General features: G+C 34.5%; 1 protein-coding gene across 16 annotated transcripts in view; it reads left to right on the top strand.

The window, feature by feature from the left end:
- The window catches only part of LOC128238212 (sperm-associated antigen 17-like), a 49,938-nt gene that overhangs the window by 20,675 nt on the left and 16,112 nt on the right, over nt 1–13,151 (top strand). For 10 of the 16 annotated variants that reach the window (XM_052953877.1, XM_052953884.1, XM_052953874.1 and 7 more), the window contains 11 exons: nt 776–814; nt 3,498–3,685; nt 4,029–4,183; nt 4,976–5,145; nt 5,290–5,480; nt 6,780–7,017; nt 7,655–7,822; nt 7,994–8,146; nt 8,523–8,671; nt 10,036–10,062; nt 12,061–12,123. In XM_052953877.1, coding sequence (XP_052809837.1) covers nt 776–814; nt 3,498–3,685; nt 4,029–4,183; nt 4,976–5,145; nt 5,290–5,480; nt 6,780–7,017; nt 7,655–7,822; nt 7,994–8,146; nt 8,523–8,671; nt 10,036–10,062; nt 12,061–12,123 — 1,541 coding nt within the window. The remainder of the gene's footprint in view (nt 1–775; nt 815–3,497; nt 3,686–4,028; nt 4,184–4,975; nt 5,146–5,289; nt 5,481–6,779; nt 7,018–7,654; nt 7,823–7,993; nt 8,147–8,522; nt 8,672–10,035; nt 10,063–12,060; nt 12,124–13,151) is intronic. The other 6 variants (XM_052953880.1, XM_052953876.1, XM_052953875.1 and 3 more) reach the window with 4 other exon arrangements.

The raw sequence follows: 13,151 nt of genomic DNA, 5'->3' as shown, positions 1-13,151 counted from the left end.
ATTGTTTATGCATGGGTTTTATGTAATTGGGTATTTCTGGTGATGTTGTAGCTGTCTATTGGCCAAAGTACCTGTACAGTATTTCTTATATGGTATAGTAGCTGGTGAATGAAAAAAGGGCATTAACTCTTAATCAGTACAGTAGCTTTTGTTTATCAGCTGTTGATTGGTCAAGGGAGGGGAACTATAAACCAATATAGTAGCTGTTGCTTGATCAAAGGGTAGTAACTCTTAACCAGTTCAGTAGCTGTTGATTTACAAAGGGTAGTAACTCTTAACCAGTATAGTAGCTGTTGATTGAACAATTGGCAATAACTCTAAACCAGTATAGTGGCTGTTGATTTATCAAAGGGAAGTAACTTTTAACCAGTCCAGTATCTGTTGATTGAGCAAAGGGCAGTAATTCTAAACCAGTACCAAAGCTGTTGGTTGTTAATTGAACAAAGCACAGTTCTTCACCAGTAGCTGTTGATTGACTCTAAAATGGCAATAGAGTTCAGAGGCCCTGTGTGCAGTCATTATATTCATTCTATCCTAAACATATATTTTTGTGTAACTTACATTTTATTTCTGTTACACCGTCATATGCATGGTCATAATTATGTTGATGTGGTAACAAATTAACTCGCTAACAAGTGTGTTTATTTTGAATATAATGTGGGAATGAAACAGAAATTACTAATATGGATATGTTTGTGGGTTGTAGTGATTGTACATTTGTATATGTCTTGTTTCAATGTTTATATGTATGTGTTTGTTATGTGGTCATTTTCAGTGGTCAGATTTGCAGACCTTGCGGATCGCAGGGTGTCAGGTAGTGCTGGGCTTATCAGCATAACAAATATCCAACCTGCAATCTCTCTCTTAGTCTTTACATATATTTTGAAACAAAAATAAATGTGCAAACAATGCGTACATTTTATTGAACTTCTTTTTTATATATATATTACAAAATTCAGATTTATTTCTAATCTTTTTGATAGTTATGAAGAACTTCAAAGTAGAACAGCAATATAGATTGATATAATTACAGAAGGTCCTTTTTCACGATTTTTTGGTTTTAGTCAACTTTGCAAGGATTGGAACTTTTGACTCCATTTCTAAATCATAAGAAAGCACCAGTGAAATTAATATTTTGTAAGTTTTTTTTATATTGGGACCTGGTCTATTTTTGAAAATTGAGAAAAGAAAATAAACCCTCACAAAATGAAAGCATTCTACAGTTCTTATAATTTGCAATGTTTGCACCTGTATTTTTGTTTCAAAAATAAATTAGCTCAGCCATGCAAACAGTCACATTTTAAGAGAATTTTATAATGAAAAAATCTTGTTGATATTACTAGTAAATTATATAAAAAAAAACAATTCAGAAAAAAAGAAGTCTAATTGAAATTTTAAAACTGTTTTGATGGTTGGAATTCAATGCATTTCAAACTTCAACCAGTTGTATAAAAAGCACAGACCATATTCCTCTAATTTATTTATTCATGTATTTTAAACGACGCTTATGTGATGCTTATATTATTTCATATAAATTATAAATTATATGTAACAAATTAAATGTCATAACTGTTGTTGTTGTTTTTTTAAATTAGCATGAGTAGTGATGTATTGTGTTTCATTTGCTGTAGAACCATTGTTTAAATATTTGGGTAAATTTTCCCTTCTTTATCCATCCATCATAGAACCAAATGAATGTTAATTGGGTTATTTTTCCCTTTTTTATCCCTTTGTCGTATTAGAGGTAATATATTATGGATTTACCTGCAGCAGGTGGTAGAATAGCATCCACTATGTTTTTAGTTCCCTTTTCTGAAAAAGATTTTGTCCAATCATCACCAAACTTGGACAATATATGTAACTTTAATGCAGAACATATCAGCCAAGTTTAAAAATTGTCACATCAGAGTTATGGTCCTTCTATTGCTTAAATTACAGGAGCTAAATGCTTCCAGTGTTCTTACTGGGGAAATGTTTGTCATCAAACTTGGACAATTTGTATATGGGCAGACTATCTTGGCCAAGTTTGATAGCCAGAATTATTGCCGAAGTCATTTCAGAGTTATGGCCCTTCAATTGCTTAAATTACACAGACTTTTATGTTTTCACTGCATTAACTCTGGAAGATGTTGTTCAATCATCTGTAATGAAACTCAGTAAGAGCATTATAACATAACAAGGTTATTTATGTAGGAAATTTGAAACTTTCCAATGAAAATAGAAGTTCATAGAAACTATTAACTTAAAGATTGATGATATGATTCCAAAATTGCTTGACCATATATAGTGAGATCTGGCCCCAGTATCCTGAAAGAACTTATGTCAAATTTCAATCTCAAACACAACTCATTTTACTTCGAGATTTGGCTTCAAGTATTTTCGTGTTATTGAGGCCAGGTGTTATGAACACATTTCAGCAAAATTAAGTCAGAATTGTTATCAGTTCTACAGCAGGAGAAACACACATTAGTTCAGTTTGAATGACAGTACTTGCATATCATAAAGTACAGTAAATAAAATATAGTTGGATGTTCTTGACTTAAGGCCAATATAAATGAATTGCTAGATTTTCATCCAATTTTTTTTTTAATGGGGGCGGGGGGGGGGGGGGGGGACATTTTATTTTTATTTATTTTCATTTTTTGGTAGATGACAGTTTTACCATTGAATATGAGTTCATGCTCTTTCTGATTCCATAAGGGACTGTATACATGTGTTTTAGACAAACCATGGACACAGTAGCAACACATCGACACCATAGGTATGGATAAACACTGTTCCTGGACAGTATTAGCTCAATACAGACCCTAGTTGAACATTTTTTTTTTATTCAATAAAATTCATTGGGCGGCCGGAAAAAGAGGGTGGGCGGGAATGAAAATCTAGCAATTAATTTATAGGTGCCTAAGCTATGCTTTTTTAAGTATATAGTAGAAAAGTCAATTATGTATTTATTGACTCAAGAGCAGAGAAAGAATGAAAAATAAACAATGGCAAATCATTTTATTGGCACTTGAAACAAACTATATTTTTTATGCTGGCCTTATATAGTAATACTTAAATGTTTCAGAATTCATTACTGTTAATATTTCCCCAAGTAGTTTTAACTGTATTGTTCTCGTAGTTAGTAGTTTAAATATATTAGACAATTTCTTTGAAATTTTTCCATATTTATAACAATTGTTTAAATTTTAAGTCTTTTAGTATTAGATTTTAACATTTAGAAAATAGATGTGTTTGTTGATGCATGAAAAATTATCCTTACCTTCAATAGCTGAAAACAATACTATTTTGTTGACCCTCTGCCGTGGCATCATTGTTCAAAACACAATATCATTATGAAATTGTAACTTAAATCAATGAAGTATTCATATTTCCTATTTTATTTTATAGCATGTAAATTTACAAAATTTATAAATGCCTCATTTTGACAATTTTATATTTAACCAACAAGTGATGTTATATTAACATACTTTTATTCCCTGTATCACTCACAGTGCACTTTGAGGCAGACACAGAGGGCCACACGATCGCTCACGTCAAAGATGAGGAAAAGGGAGAGGAAGAGGAAATTCTTGGTGGGAAAACTACTGAGGAGTCGATGAATGAGATCGTTGATGCACAGAAACGACAACTCGACCAATGGTGCTTTGCGGAGCACTATGACAAGAAAGTTCTCCTACAGGTGATTTTGGGTTTATTTATTGCTTGTAAGATTTAAATTATCACAAAAATGGACAGCACATTCATAACATAAGCATGTCATCATAAGTTTAATAAGCTTTGATTAAACCACAAATAGCCTCGAATACAGTAATGTTTTTGATTTCCAAATTAAACCTCGCTACCTTATGTTATTCTTAAATTTGGCTGTATTGTGTGTATGAAATGTATTGTAAGTGAATGGTAACAGTATAATAAAAAAATGACAAAAATGAATGACTTTTCCCAAAAGTGCCTAGAAAAAGGGTTGAAAAAGAGGTTTAATGTTTAAATGTAAAAAGCAACAACACTTATTGTCCTAACAGGTGTTGAAGTCAGCGATGTACAAGCTGCCGTATGTGGACACATACTATCACAAGCGCGATCATTCACTGATGGTAGTCCTCCACAGCCCCCATAATCCCGAGTTCCAGAACCATGAAGATTGGCACACAGAGCTACACTCCAACATCGGCTTCAGGTAGGGCTGGGGGAGTGTGTGACATAAGGCTACATTCAACCATTACATAATATAAAATATATACACATGCTATGCCAAAAACACAAACTTCCTGACAGCCCCCATAATCCCAAGATCCAGAAGCACTGTGACTGGCACACAGAGCTACACTCAAACATTGGCATTAGGTAGGGCGGGGGAATGTGTGACATAAGGCTAAATTACACCATTACATAATTGGGCTTTATCTTGTCTGTTTTCTGAGGTATAGTCAGTATTTTCAACAGGGTCATGCAAAGACTTCAAAATAACCATGGCCAAAGTTCAAGAGCTTTTTTTCCTCAGAGTTTTATTGCAACAGAAGGCAGATCCCAAAGGTTTATATATCAGAGGGACTTGCTGGGGGAGGAAACCGAATACTGTGGGGCCAATGCATTAAGAATCTAATAGGCAATTTTGTTCTTAGAAGGGATTCAAAATAGTGCAGTTTGTAATTGTTGCAAATCTCTCCTAAGTATGAAATGATTCCTTAATTAGGATTCTTAATGAAATGGCCAGCAGGCGCACATGCTCTGAGGTGGTGTTGTAAAAGTGAGAGTAGTTTAATTTAACCCAATCTGAATTTTAAGTTAATTCCTCCAAAGTTATGACAGGAAGTATCTAGACTATGTTGAGTATTCAAATAGTGGCTGTTAAAGAATGAGGCAGCCAAATACCATACCAACTTGCTCTTAGAGGATCAAGAAAATGCATTAATAGTATAATTTAACCTTGAATCTTATTTCAATGTTTTTACTCTTCTGAATCTGACAGGAACTATCTGGACTTTGTTGAGGACTCTATCGGTGACTGGTTAAAGGAGGAGGAAGCCAAATACCATGCCCAGGTGCTCTCCGAGGAGATTGAGAAAATGAGACAGGACGAGGAAAGTGCCTCTAGGCTTGCTGAGAGAAACGCCAAAAAGTCATCCAAGAGATCTGCTAGTAAGAAAATTGGTTAACTTATGTCAGTCTTAACCAACAGATTGAAATGGGAGCTCTCAAAAGTTTTGATATCTTAAACTTAAGTTTGTTCTGCTAACCAAAATAGTTCTGATTATAAAATACAATGAACCATCTTTATTTCAGCGTCTAAGTCTAAATCTCCCAAGGGATCACGTGCCAGCAGTCAGGAGCGACCGTCTTCCGCCAGCAGCAACATTTTTATTCGGGACGGTTCCCTGAAGGCTTGGAAGATCGAGCAAGACCGCATCAAGGGAGAGGAGGATGAGAAAGAGCGAGTCCGAAGTGCGAAGAGGACAAAATCTCCCAAGGCCAAGGTTAGAGCAAACTGTTTTTGCATTTTTATGGATGATTTATTCTAGATTTTTATGGATCAACAGTCATTGAAATTAGACAATAATAACAAGCCCTGCTATATAAAATTCAGAATTTGAGCAAGCCTGAAAAATATTTTACCAGTGCAGGGCTTGCGGGCTTGTGTTAATTTCGACCACAGGATCAAAACTGGATTTTTATGGAGAATAAGTAGATTATTTTTGAGAAATAATGAGTCCAAAGTGCAAAAAGGTCAATTCTCCATTCTCCTGAGGTAATAATAAAGTAAAAGCAAACTGTTTTTGAAAGTTTTATGGTTTAACAAACAAGTTTTTGGTCAAAACTCAATTTTTATGGAATAAGAGTAGATTAAGATGAGAAAGAGCGAGTCCAAAGTGCAAAATGGTCAATTCTTCCTAGGCCAAGGTAAGAGCAGACCTTTATTGAAATGTTTTTGGTTTAACACTAGATTTTTTTGGAGCGAAGCTGGATTTTTAAGGTCTATGAGTGGATTTATTTGTGAAAGAGAGAGTTTGAAGTGCAAAGAGGTCAAAATCTCCCAAGGCAAAGGTAAGAGCAAATTGTTTTTGCAATTTTTATGGAATAAGAGTCCATTTTTTTGAGAAAGAGCATGTCTGAAGTACAAAAAGGTCAATTAACCTGAGGCCATAGTCAGAGAAAATTATATTTGAAGTCTTTATGGTTTAACACTAGATGTTTATGGGGCAAAGCTGGATATGTATGGAATAAGAGTAGATTTTTTTATGGAACAAGACTGGATAGAAGCAGTGTGGTTGGGGCGTTGGTGGTCGGGGGGGGGGGGGGGGTAGGGGGATGGAGCGATTGCAGGGTGCAAAATATTGTTTCCCTAGGACAAGGTAAGGGCAAGTTGTTTTTTGTAATTTTTATGGATCAACCCTGGAGAAAGACTGGATAAAAGTGGAGGAAAATGAGAAAGAGTCAGTGCAAAAGTGTCAATGTCTGCTATTGTAAAGGTGAGGGTAACTTGTTATATTTTTGGTTTTGTATGATTTCATATGCTAGTTGTTCCGGCTTTCAGATCCTTGACTTTAATACAGCATTATATTAAGACCAAGCCGTGTCAAATAAGATGTTGTTGAAATAAATCTGTTTACTATGAAGAGGTAAACTCATTTTCTAGAAATAGCAAACAATTTTTTTAGAAAATGCTGAAAACATTACAATACATAATGATTTGCAAGTTCATCTAAAAGGTATGCATTTTTTACATTTGTTTATGGCAATCTAAATTTGAACTGTTTTTGATGTTTTTGAAACAGAAAGAAGAGGATACAAAGAAACGCCCGGGTTCTCGAGGCAGTGCCAAATCAAAGGGCTCAGCTAAGGAGCAGGACCAGGAGCCCCAAATGGAAATGGAGCCCATGATGGATGAAAAATACTGGCCCTTCCATGGGTACGACATGGGTAACAACCTAATACACGTGTCTGGGATAACATCCACACTCTTCCCCTCCGACGGTGGTCAGATTCGAACAGAACGGACGGAATTTATACAGGGTAGGTGCACAGTTTGATATAGGGATTTCAATTTGGTGAGAGGAAATGTTGTTGTAGAAGAATAATTTTTAGTTGTAATGGATCATAGCATTTGCATGCACTTAAATGTACATCACAAATCAACATTTTAGATCGAATGCACTGCAGTGTTTTTTTTTAAATTTATGTTTAAATTAAGAATATGGTACTTGACAAGAAGCTTGTTTTTAAAGGTTTAGCCAAGTGAGGGTTTTAGCTAAATGTTTATGAGAGGGTGCTACACCCTGTCCTTTCTTGGAAGCACCCTAATCTTTCCTCACAGAGACCAGACAGCCACCCATCTGCCTTCAAAGAATGAAATGCTAAAAAGATTATCAAATATTTCTTTGGTTTTGACAACAACTTGAAATATGATTATGATTTTAAATAATCTTTACATATTTTGAACTTGAAACCTAATATTACTTCAAAAAAGCACAATAACTATCATTTTCTATGAAATTTGTGTTGTTTTGATTTTTTATTGCCCCATACAGTGTGCCCTTTCGTCCCTCCGTTCATTTTAAACTTGGCTAAAACCCTAGCCAAGTAAATTGCAATTTTTGTTTAATAATTATGTCATTTTATCTTCTAAACAATATTTGTAAAATCCTTCCAGGTACTGTATCCGTGCGTACAACAGTATTGAAAGATGACCACACATTCACTGTTCACATCCTGGACCCAAAAGACACCCAAGGGGAGGAAAGTGATGCTGAGCCCGACTCTGCCCGCAGTGGTGCCGAGAAAGCAGAATTTGAGAAACCTGAGAAGGAGAATAAAGACTGTGAGTTTATATGGCCTAGATGTGGTCGGTCGAATTAATAGGGAATTATTTATATAATTAAAATGCCAAGCCTCCTTTAGTTTGATTTGTCTTAGATAAACTGGGAGAAATGTAAACTTTAAGAAATTAAGAAAAAATATGAATATTATATTAATGAAATATATATTTCAGTGGAATCAGACAAGAGATCCAAGTCCATGTCTATGAAGTCGAGCGTTCGCAAGCAGGCATCTGTGAGTGCGTTTGGCTCGATAACTTCCCAATTTAACGACGGAATGACCCTCGCACTCAGCCAGTTTGGAGACTCAGGAATGGCTCCTGATGGTGGGTGTGGTTCTAAATATATTTGCTATTTGAAAACATTTATAGTTTTTATTCAAAAAAGGAAAAAAATTAAGTGAAATTGTAATATTCAATTTGTCTATTATTGAGGATCATAATTCATGATAATTTGTCGTATTTTTTATGTTGAGATTTTTGGTCTCCTTAAGAAATGCTTAATGCTGGCAATAGCTCAGGAACTATGAAAAATATCATTTGATTGCAACTTTGTACCAATGTTCATTATGGAACTCATACGCACCCACTCGGGAATTTATCCTAGGGGCTTTATGCTATTAATTGAGCTTACTAAATGTATATATATGTGAAACATGCTTTTATATAGTGTTATATTTTGATTGTTTCCTTCTCCTACCAGGTAAAAAGTATGAGCCAGAGCTGTACATTCCCCCTGTGACCACGCCCAGCCCCGTGCCCCCACCCTCACCATCAAAGAGCAAGAAGAGTGATAAGAAAGAGAAAGGGCGGAGCTCTGCCACCCCTGAACCACCCCCACCACAACCACAGGTAAGGATTAGCACAGGGGGGAGTACAGTAGTTTAGAGTCGCTGATGTTTCTAGAAATAGTCAAAGGTTTAGTCTTACCTCCAGGATTTATGGCTCCATACAAAATACTGGGTTGTGTTGCTTCAGCTGTTAGCTCTCGAGAACTCTAAAAACATATATCCTATGCAACAATTTGACTTACAAGAGAATGGTTTGTACTCTTTCTTGGCTAGAAATTTGTAGACAGTGCTTTTTTTATTCAGGTCTTTGCATGAAAAATCTGCATCTAAACTTTATAACTGTTAAAACTACATGGACTATTTGGAGGCGGGACTTTACATATCTCACTCTTTTTCATTGGTTGAAACTTCAACTTTATCTATTTTTAACGAAAAGCTTTTTTTTAAATCAGGTTGTTTCCTAAATAAAGTCAGCTGTTATGTGGTACTCTTAAATAGTGTTATGTTTAAGCAATATACCCTAGGTAAATGAAAACAGTAACAATAAATAGTTGTTACTAATCTGTTGGTTTTTCGTCAAATTTAACCAGTAATGTAGTATAATATATTTTTTTCTTGACTGATTTTATTTCAGTCAATGGGCCAATTTTTCAGAACTTTGTTAAAAGTTTACAGAACTTTTAACTAGATCAATATTAGCTTACAGATCTTTTATACTCTGAAAGTTTTATTGACATACTTGTGATCGGGGGTACTTTTATTAAATTCTGAGATAAAACTTTTGCTCTAATGCCTGTTTAGGACATAATTTGTCAGGACATTGTAAAATATTTCAAAATTAAATGTTAACAATAATTCCCCTTAAAAGTTAACAATTATCCAATTAGCCCATTGTTAACTTTAAGTGTTCTTAACAAGTGGCCCAATGACTGTCTATTTTGGATATCTTTACTTCAATATTTTACCTATATGTGATTAATTTAGATTTGATAGTAGCTTAAAGCTAATCAATACAATGTTAATAATTTTAGTATGCTAATTTCACTTAAATCACCACTAAAATTTACTAAAATAATCACTGTATTTGTATTTGAACTAAAAAAGGCAAGGTTACCTGAAGCAATCTATGTTTCAAGACTAATTTGCACACATCTAAGCTAGTTATTAATATATTCTATGCAAGGTACATTTAAAGCTGAAAATTGTAACGAATGTTTTGTTTGTCAGATTTATCACTTTTTTTTTAAGACACCAATCTTTTTTATGTATTTTTAAAAACTTTTAAATTCTTTTGGCTTTTTTTTTCACCAATAAAATAATTGCCGGCTTGTTCCCATTTTTCTTGGCCAAAATCTGACAAACAAAATATTTAAAGGGTGTGGCCTTAAAGTTAAACAATAATAATGTATGTATACTTGTAATAAGGATGGAGATGAGAAGACAACTGAAGTTGTAAGTTGTAGGACGGTAACGTTTTCTGGTTACAGTGTGTGAACGTGTCTATTTTCTCTTTACTCCATTTTTAAAGGTCATTTATTACTTGTAAAATCTTTTATTTACATAAGCGTAATTCTATGAGAACTATTTCGTGTGGACTTTGCTTGCTTCATCATAGTGTTTTCAAAATATTCTTTATAAAAATTATATGTTAAGGTTATGAACTTGTTTTTACACTTCTGTCATTTGTAAGAAAAAAAATTAAGGTATTGTCATAGTCTTGGCTTTGTTGTCATCGGTGGCATGAACAAACTTCAATCTTGGCCATAAACTTAACAATAGAGCATTCAAGATATTTGAATGAAACTTGGTACCAATGCTGCCAGGGAGAATATGCACAATTTTCAGCAAGGTTAATTACACTGACTTTAATAATTGTTGAGTGCTACTCACAAACAACAGATGAGCATTGTTATTATATAGCGTTCACTCTGCGGAGCACTTGTCTCCTTGCACTTACGTGGTATTTTGATTGTGTCACCATTGCTTTATATGAAAGTTAAGTTCAACTTGAAACTTTCATATGAAATATTTAAATAACTTCAAGATGCATGCAGGCTTTTGTGGTGTTGTTTAAAATTGTTCCTTATAAAATTAAGAAATTACTGAATATATGTTATGAGTTTAAGATTCATACATTTTTGCTACAAAATTACTTGTCTTAGAGTCAAGCTGCTACTAATTGATTATTATGCCCCCTTTTGAAAAAAGTGGGGTATATTGTTTTGCACATGTCGGTCGGTCGGTCGGTCGGTCGGTCGGTCTGTCTGTCGGTCGGTCGGAATACCAAATGGTTTCCGATCAATAACTTGAGAACGCTTTGACCGAGGGACCTCATACTTGGTATGTGTATTGGTCATCACCAGCAGATGAACCCTATTGATTTTGAGGTCAGTGGGTCAAAGGTCAAGGTCAGTGTGACCTTTACATGAAAAACGGTTTCCGATCAATAACTTGAGAACGCTTTGACCCAGGGACCTCATACTTGGTAGGTGTATTGGTCATGACCAGCAGATGAACCCTATCGATTTTGAGGTCAGTGGGTCAAAGGTCAAGGTCAGTGTGACCTTAACATGAAAAACGGTTTCCGATCAATAACTTGAGAACGCTTTGACCCAGGGACCTCATACTAGGTAGGCTTATTGGTCATGACCAGCAGATGAACCCTATTGATTTTGAGGTCAGTGGGTCAAAGGTCAAGGTCAGTGTGACCTTAACATGAAAAACGGTTTCCGATCAATAACTTGAGAACGCTTTGACCCAGGGACCTCATACTAGGTAGGCTTATTGGTCATGACCAGCAGATGAACCCTATTGATTTTGAGGTCAGTGGGTCAAAGGTCAAGGTCAGTGTGACTGTAAGCTGAAAAAAGGTTTTCTGATTGTCCATATTTTATTTTCTTATATAGTAGACAGTAGAAATTTATATGTCACTAAATGCATGAGTTGAAGTATCAGTTTTCAGTGAACATCTAGTTTAATTATGCCCCCCTTCGAAGCAGAGGGGTTATATAATTGCTTTGCACATGTCGGTCGGTCTGTTGGAAGACCAAAGCTTGTCCGAGTGATAACTCAACAATTCCCGGACCTATGGTCATCAAACTTGACATGAAGATTAGGTATGACCAGTAGATGACCTGCCTCATATGCATCCAATGACAAATCAGCTGTCATTTCAGTCCATGCATATTTCATTCAATTGTCCAAATATTTCTGGCAACTTGGCGCTCAGGGGGCATAATGTTTGACAAACATCTCTTGTTCACCTATTTTTTTGGTAAATTATTCACCTTTTTAAGAGACAAGCAGCTCGGGTTATGAAATAAGAGATTTTCTTTTTGTATGTTGAACAGATGCTCACAACTATTCATGATGTTAAAAAACTGTTTCCTGACATATTTTCCTTACTAAATATAAGATTTGTACATTTTCCTTTAAAATCACTCATCTTAGAGTCAAGCCGCCAGTCGTTCACAAGATACACGCAGCAAAATGTCAACCCTGAGGTTTTCATTGGTAAAGTATTTAGGCTGCATTCAATGTTGACCAGATGCTACTTGTAATAACAATGGCTTTTTTCCTCTTTGGAGAGGAATTGTCAGCTTTGTCAAAAATTTATAAATGTTGAAAAAATGTCTGCAAAGAAACGTCTGTCAAAAAGATTTGCTCGGCGGCTGAAAAGCATTTCGGCACTTTTAACCATGGCTTTTTTACTTCATTGAGAACCAAAATGACTGCTTGTTTTGGAATTTATACATACAGAAGAGAAGTCTGCTGTTGAAGCAGTAAGGCGTATGAATTAACCATGGCTTTTATCCTTATACGAAAGGAAATGTCAGCTTGTTTTGAAATTTTAACATGCAGAAGAAAGGTCTGTGAAAAAAATATGTGTGACTTCTGAAATGTTATTCACCAAGCCAGATCAGTGGTTTTTTTCAAGGTTATATGTTTTCCCCAATAACACAAGACCACACACACACTCGTGCAACATTGTGCCAACGAGAGTGATTTAGTATAGGTATAAACTTAAATAACTTTCTTCACAATCATCGTAATATAAATAAGGTTTAAACTAATTCAGATTTCTTTCATTAAAGGAAAATATGGTCATTCTTTATTTCCTATCAAATATGTTATTGTAAAAATTGCACAGAGTGTATTGTGTATCTATTTTCACAATGTAAAAATACTACAAAATCTTGGCAAAAAAAAAATATATATATATATATATATATATATATATATAAAGTTGTCCAGTACTGTGAAACTTCAAATTAAAAGCAAACAGCTGATTTATTTTGTTTTTTTGCTATGAAGCTAAAAAAAGCAAAAAGGGTTGAATTTTTACTCATAAAAATCATCATAAACATATGAACATCACATTTTATTTTATTTTTGCCAAGATTTTGTAGTATTTTTACAAATAATAATGTGTAGATGTTTTTTTGCTCATTTATTATTCATTCATATTTTGAAATAATGATTTCAGATAAAATCAAGAATATAAGCAAAAATATGAAAAAGAAACAAAATTAGGCAATTTA

This window comes from Mya arenaria, chromosome 6 (genome assembly GCF_026914265.1).
Source record: "Mya arenaria isolate MELC-2E11 chromosome 6, ASM2691426v1".
NCBI lineage: Eukaryota > Metazoa > Mollusca > Bivalvia > Myida > Myidae > Mya > Mya arenaria.
The sequence above is the reverse complement of the archived record's forward strand: the minus strand, read 5'-3'. Positions and strand labels throughout refer to the sequence as shown.